At 41.6% G+C, this 7,316-nt stretch overlaps 1 protein-coding gene across 1 annotated transcript; it reads right to left on the reverse strand.

Annotated features, from left to right (window-relative positions):
• Positions 1–907: 907 nt before the first annotated feature.
• On the reverse strand, positions 908–5,438 carry LOC133969766 (LIM/homeobox protein Lhx1-like). Its single transcript, XM_062406456.1, has 5 exons — positions 4,896–5,438; positions 3,914–4,134; positions 3,367–3,641; positions 2,483–2,639; positions 908–2,198 (listed from the first exon to the last, which is right to left on the reverse strand). The coding sequence occupies exons 1-5, from the start codon at positions 5,063–5,065 to the stop codon at positions 1,798–1,800; spliced, it is 1,224 nt and encodes a 407-aa protein (XP_062262440.1). The 5' UTR covers positions 5,066–5,438; the 3' UTR covers positions 908–1,797.
• Positions 5,439–7,316: the final 1,878 nt, after the last annotated feature.

Here is a 7,316-nt window from a genome sequence, read left to right on the forward strand (position 1 = left end):
GGGTTGTCCCCCTGAGCTGTTTAGGGTTAACATTAAGTGGTTTTTAAGATTCAGCTTAGAATTAGGTTAACGTTAGGTTAAGATTTGGTGTGTGTGTGTGTGTTGTGTGTTTGACACAAATAGAAGGCTTGTTGTGAAATATGATGCTGGTCCTTTTTTGTTGGGGGGAAAAACACTTAAGCCTCTAACAACCTACTGTAAATCATGTCGTCAGACACCAAAGGAAATGCATAAAAAGATTTACTGGGGCTCTAATAATCAATAGCAACAACCAGGATTATTACAAATCATTGTATAAATTGATGAATTACTGTGAGATGAGTGTTAAATTGTATGTTAGTGGCATCTCCAATAACTGAGTGCAGCTGATTAAGGTTACTGCAACTGTGTTTCAGCAGCTTTCAGATAAGGGTGTCTCCAACATGCACTGTGAAATTATAAAATCTGTGTCCTGCGGCGAAACCCTCACATTTTGATCTGTGACGAGATGCTTCCATCAACTCCTGTCCATCCACATTCCAATAAATCAGGAAACTATATCAATCTCACACTTGAATGAACAAGTACTGTCATTCACCTCCCAAATCATTAATCCAACAATAATGATATGTTTTATTATACAGCGAATCGCCTCACACACCAGTCCCTTGAAATGAATTTGTACAATCACGTTATCATCTCCTGAAAAACAGTGATGCTGCTGTTGGCGGCACACGAGACTTCAATATAAATAATTTGACATTTTTATCACTCAAAGAAACTATCTTGCGTCTCGGATGTTTTCGGCTAAATTGGAAAAACCATGTTCTATTCAAACATCCTCAGAGAATTAGAAGAGAGCTGTCACTTGGCAAAAGTTTATTAGTATTTTCTGTTTGTTTTTTTTATTTTCAATGAGGCCAGAATACAAACTACCACAGTGAGCGACCACAGAAATAGAACAGCTACAAAAATTTGGTTTTTGAGTCTGGATCAAGAGGTTGTTTTTTTATATACAGCTGAAATTCAAACCCCTGCATACTGGAGCTTTACGTAAACAACCACCTGTTCTGTACAATTGTCCATTGTTCCATATATAAGATTGGACTTGTGTCACGTGAAAGTCAAATCATTTTTCTATTCCATATAAAATCTGCAGATTTATAAAGATAATCCTTTTGAAGGCAAACGTGTGTCGACAATCAAATAATTAAAAAGGAACATGCCTGGCAAATAAATAAATAAATAAAAAGACCAAAACAAAAGCTTCCACGGTCCTGAGAGAGGTTTTTCGGTCCAACCTATTAAACATCACAATCATAATCTGTTATTAAATGATGAAATCTTTTATTACGTGTGAACTCATGTAGAGAGAGAGAGGGTGCTGCTCGTCAGTAAAACACTGAAACGTGGTCAAACCGCTGCCATGCACCTTCACATCAACATTTCAAATCAAATACGATGCAGAAGTTCTCCTGCGATCACTGAACAAAAAAACACTTTTTTCTGCAAACTATAAATGTGTTTGTTTATTGCTTGATCTGTGTAGCCCAGCATTACGAATGCAATGAGTCAAATTCAAACTGTTAATCGGCTGGTCAATAAACAATCATACTGACATACAAATATAGAGATTTATAAATACAGAGAGCTTAGCAGATATGAAAGCAAATAAATATGTTATATATAAAGTAAATAACTCAATAAATAGATCAATAAATAGATAAATTAAAAAGTGCATTTTAAGAAACAAAAAAGAAAAAGAATTGATTTGCCTTCAAAATCCAAGTGGGCCTTGTAGTTATAGTTTCAGCTGCATCACCAGACAGTGCCTTCACTCATCTCTGAGGAGGGCTGTGACAGCTGGTTGGTGTATCCATTGTCACTGAGGGACACAGTGGTGTAGGGCGTGCTGGGCCCACACATCTCACTGGAGATGCTTTGCATGGAGCCCGGCCCGCTGGGCTCCGGACTGGGTGAGTCCACAGGGTGATGGGAAGCCGGGTCGGAGAAGCACTGCATCTCTCCCGGACAGTGGTGGCCCGGATGATGGTGGTGCTGGTGGTGGTGGTGGTGGTGGTGGTCCATGGCTCCTAGCGGGGTGCCGGCGGGGACAGAGGAGGGCACAAAGCCCAGGTCTGCTGGAGTCTGAGCCTGGGACGAAGGTGGGCCCTGGTAGTACTCGTAATTCCCTCCTGAGCCATAATACTCCCCATAATCTGTGGTCATAAAAATACAAATGTGTGGATTAGTGCCCAAGTCTGCATTTAAAGAGAAAACACAAAACCAAAATGAACTCTTTTTAAATTAATTTTTAATCTGTATTTACATTTTTTTTTTTAAACAGAAATCCCCTTTCAATAAATGACTTACAGTGAATTACATTAAAAAAAGGAGATTTCATTCATTCATATTCTAATGAGCCTGTTCATCAAAAGACCATCAACTTCCAATCAGGGGACTCACCATCCCTCCACCACCCTAAACAAATACTGTGGCTCACCTCCATAATAAGAGAAGTGTCCGAGCTCTCCGGGCTCCAGTCGCTCTCCAAGCGCCCTCATCCTCCTCGTGCCGCGGTAAAACACGTGCCTCCGTGTGCCCAGTGCGCTCAGCTGCTTCATGCGTCTCTCTTTAGACCTCCGGTTCTGGAACCAGACCTTCAGGGCGCACAGAGAACAAGCCAGGGTCAGAGACCACGAGCAGCAAGGAGGGAGACAAGCAGGGAAAGCAAACAGCAACTTCTCAGAGCTGTAAAAGCCCTGTTTGATGACATTATCTTAAAATCTCAGATGTAAATAGGCTTATAATATATTTTTTTGTAATTCAAATTAATGGCCTGGATTCTGGTGCGGAAATATCCTGTGCGTAAAAAGTAGATTTAGGCACGGACTGATGCTCTGCGCACTGAAACACCACTGTAAGGCATTTCCAATTTATTACTGGGAGCTTTTTACATGGACCTTAGAGCTCATTGACTCCTGTGTTTAATAGGTCTGATATATGTGCGTCATGGGAGGAGCAAGGATTAGGGGTTAAAAATACTGAATTTGTTGTTTTTTTTTAATGGAAGGAAGAAAATGAGAAAATCAGGCAGAGAACGAGGACGGATTCTCTCAGGGTGTCTGCAAGATGCAAATGCTGAGAGGCATCAACCACTACATTGTTGATTAGTGTCCATTGAAAGGTCTTTAATGGGAATTGGTTGTGAATAATTTGGTCCTTGACATTTCTCTGCCATGAGGGACCTGTTTGGCTAGATCTGGATGGCTGTCCGATAATGCGTGCATACAATACAATAAACACTCTTTGTTTTTAACGTTTTTATCTCAGTTTGTCCCCATTATTATTATTATTATGATTATTTATTTCTACTCGTCTTCTTACTTGGATGACTCTCATGGTCAGGCCCGTCTCCTGCGACAGCTGCTCCCGGATGTGCCTGGTGGGCTTCGGCGTGGCCGTGAAAGCCGCCTTCAGCGTCTCCAGCTGCTTGGCTTTTATCGTGGTGCGCGGCCCGCGTCGCTTCCCGACGGCGCCCTGCTCGTCGTTCTCGTTGCCGCCCCCGTCCTTGTCGGACAGGTGTCCCGTCTCCGAGTCCTTCCCGTCGTCCTGCGGGTCCTGGGGGTCCGGAGACAGGCTCGGGTCGCTGGACGTCGTGACTGTCATGAGAAAAAAAGACGGATTAAATCATCAACCCGCAAAACCCCATAGAAATACATCACACGTTTAAAGCAGATCATCAATACAGAAGAAAATAAATATGAAATCATTATAAAAGTAAATATTTAGAAATATAATTTGATTTAGTAAATACTACTACTAATAATAGTATTTTTGAAATATTTGATTGAAAGAATAATAATGAATTAAAACACAAAATACAATATTTCTTTATTATTATGTTTGTTTTTTTTTACATATAGGCCCATACCTGAGAGGAGGATGGTGTCCTTGCCGTTGTTGTTCTGATAGTCCTCTTTGCAAACGAACTTGAACTCGTCCAGGATGTAGAGCTCCTCTCCCGTGGACAGCTGCTTGTTGCACATCACGCAGGTGAAGCAGTTCAGGTGGAACACTTTGCTCTTGGCCCTGCGCACCAGATCGCTGGGTAGAATCCCCTGAGCGCAGCCGCCACACTTGGTCCCAAATCGCCTGGATGTTCGAAAGGGAGAGGGGCGGTCAGTGCATGTAGGTGGGATGTGATCATGACTCTGACATGGGGGGATCTATGCTGGTTTTACAGTTTGGCACAACCCGTACTACAGGCCAGATGTCTCAAAAAGACAGCAGGAGCTGTTGGTAAAGTCAGTTGATCGTCAAATACACCAAATTAGCCATCAGCCACTATACCGGCTATTTCTGCAGGCCATAGTGAATAATTTGCGTCCATGACTTTATTAGGATTTGAATGGTCCGATAATGGGTGCAGGTGACATATACTAAACCCACCCTCCATCTTTTCAACGTTTTTAATCCACATTTTTTATTTAATTCCTTTTCCACTCTTCTTGTTACTTGGGTGACCAATGTTGAGGCCAATTGAAGCTTTAATACTACATAGAACCAATGCCACTTGTCATATAAAATTGTATGGAACATTAATATAATAGTTAACAATTATACATGTGCAAATAAATTATTCTTCCCCCTGCATTTAATTATTTTTGTGATTCTAAAAATAAAGATAATACTCATATAGTCTCAAACATGTTGACTATCAGCATTCATAGTGTATGTACAATCAGGAGAGCTATATCTTAAATTAATGCATCTTTCGATTTTCTTTTGCAGCTTACCAAGCAGGATCAAATTCCACGTGTTATTTGTTTCTAATTATCTAAACAGAAATTAGCATTTCCAGCAAATTAGCATTTTCTCAGTATTTTCCCCTTTTCTTTTTCTCGGCTGCTCACCTAAAGAAGTCGTTCTTACAGTACAGCCTCCCCTCGCGTGAGAAGCACTTCTCGGTCAGGCTGCATTTGCACTCGCAGCACTGGACACACTGGATGTGCCACGGTCTGTCCAGGACTTTGAGCAGGAACCTATCGGCGATAGGCTTCTCGCAGCTGGCACACTGCAGCATCCTCCGGAGTTATCCCCACCCTGGTAAACACGCTGCGTCTGTCCCCCCGACGCGTCCGCCTGGCTGTGTGTGTACGATCCAGCGAATCCAAAATGCATCCGAGCTGATCTCAGAGGAAACACATCAGCATCCGCGAGGTGAAACGCAGCCGCTCCGACAACGATCCACATGTGGCTGTGGCAGATCCAAATAACAAGAGGGGCCAGCTGCAGCGGGGGAAACAACACCGGGCAGCAGAGATCACAGGCTGGGGATCATGATCCGAATGTATGGGTACAATCAAGAGGAGACAAAAAAGAGACTATGTACCCATTGGTGGCGATTGCGAAAAACTCAATATATCCTGAGGAGTGGGATGTAATGCGCCATCGGTGCGCTGAGCTTTGTTTGTGTCCTTTTACGCTGCGAGAAGCTCCGTGTGGGAGAAACGTGGAAATGAGCGCACCTCTTAAAGCTCAGCCTATTGGCTATGGGGAGGAGTGTGACGTCACAGCCAGGGAACACCTATAGGAGGACGTTTCAGTTCACACCAATGTGCACTTCACTATTAGAATAAAATATAATAAAACGTTGGAATTGTTTAAAAACCAACGAACTTCAGCATTAGTAAAGGAAAATCGAAATGATGAAATAAGATAGAATTAAATAAAACGAAACAATAACCTGGAATAATATAGAAAAAAGATAGAAAAAAATAATAATCGACAAATAAAATAAACTGATGACTCGACCGATAAGATGTCTCGTAAAAATAATATATCAGATTAATAGAAAGGGGGAGGGAGGGGGGGTGGTGTAACCTCAAGAAATCAATGAGATTCTCATCCAACTGTTTATCGCAGATAACAACTAACGTCCTTTATTTCAACAATAACTACTGTTTTATTTCCAGTCAGTCACCGTGTGAAGAAAAGGAGTCACTGATGATATCACATGAATAAATTATTTCTCCCGGAGCAGGCCTGGTTAGAATAAGACGCAGGAGACCGAGGCTCTGCTCAGTGCACTGAACACAGGCTCCCTTTTTATTCCCACCACAATGATTATTAATGTTGTGGCCCATGTGGCGTTATTCTTCATTTGGTGTGAAGGGACAAGGGTCACTAATGGTTATAATCTGCGGCTGATAGGAGGCCTCTCGCAGATCTTATCGCACCGCGTTGGTGTTGCTGCGCGCGGAGAGATAGCGCGTTTCCCACACTGGCTCCCGGCTCTGCTGGTCCCTGATATAACACAGGGAAAAAACACCCCGACATTAAACAGTCAAAATAAGTGAAGGAGGTGATATTAGTCATTAATGCTTTTCTACCGCTCCCCAAGTACAACGTTTTTGAACACTGGATCATTTGTTTTCTTATTTGTTTTTGTTTAGATCCGTCTTAACACATGAACAGGTTGCATTGATTTGTAAGCCAATAACTCAAAATCAATTAAATAATCGAACAAAATCAAGAAAAAGTATGGAGCCATTAACAGAAGTGTTTTATGAAAATTAATGGCGTTTAATACATAAAAAATAATAATGCAACCCCCCCAGCAAATTTCTAATATATGCTAGTGTGTCATCATGTTGGCGTGTTGTTAAAAACAAACAAACAATGCCTTTGTCAATGCAAGTCTTATTCAATGAGCTCATCATTTCCTGTGCAGCTTATTATATGTTGCGTCTTCTTTGTACTAGATGATCTTCTTTGTGACACTTTTGCTCGACAGGACACAATCACACTTCATGAACTCGCACCTTGTTTTAAGAAATACAACAACATCAGCAGACATCTCGTGGTGAATGATTTGAGTAGATCTTTTTGGTCAGCCTTTGAGCTATAGATCTGGAAAGAAGCTGATAATATTGCTGCTTGCAGGCTAATATGCTTTTAAAGCATTTCTAAACCCTGCAAAGAGAATCAGCAGTCACTCTGAATAGTGGATGATGCCTCATAATGTTAACAGCAAGGAAAGACAGTATTTGCAAAGACAAATAGAAGATGCAAAACAAAACCGAGCCCTGGTATTTTCTGGTATTCAGTTTGCTCTGTCAGTTGTATGTGTTGGTTGTCTTTCTCTGATTTGCCACTGAACTATAGAGGTGCACAGATTACAAGGGAAAGCTGAACTGCACAGGGAAAGTGAAATTATCAATACTTGTTTACCATTTGAAAATGTGTGTCGATCAGCAAAAAAAACAAAAACAGAAACACAGACAGAGCTCCACGTTGCCCCGAGGACAGACCTCAGATGACCAATAATGATA

Source organism: Platichthys flesus, chromosome 15 (assembly GCF_949316205.1).
Source record: "Platichthys flesus chromosome 15, fPlaFle2.1, whole genome shotgun sequence".
NCBI classification, from domain to species: domain Eukaryota; kingdom Metazoa; phylum Chordata; class Actinopteri; order Pleuronectiformes; family Pleuronectidae; genus Platichthys; species Platichthys flesus.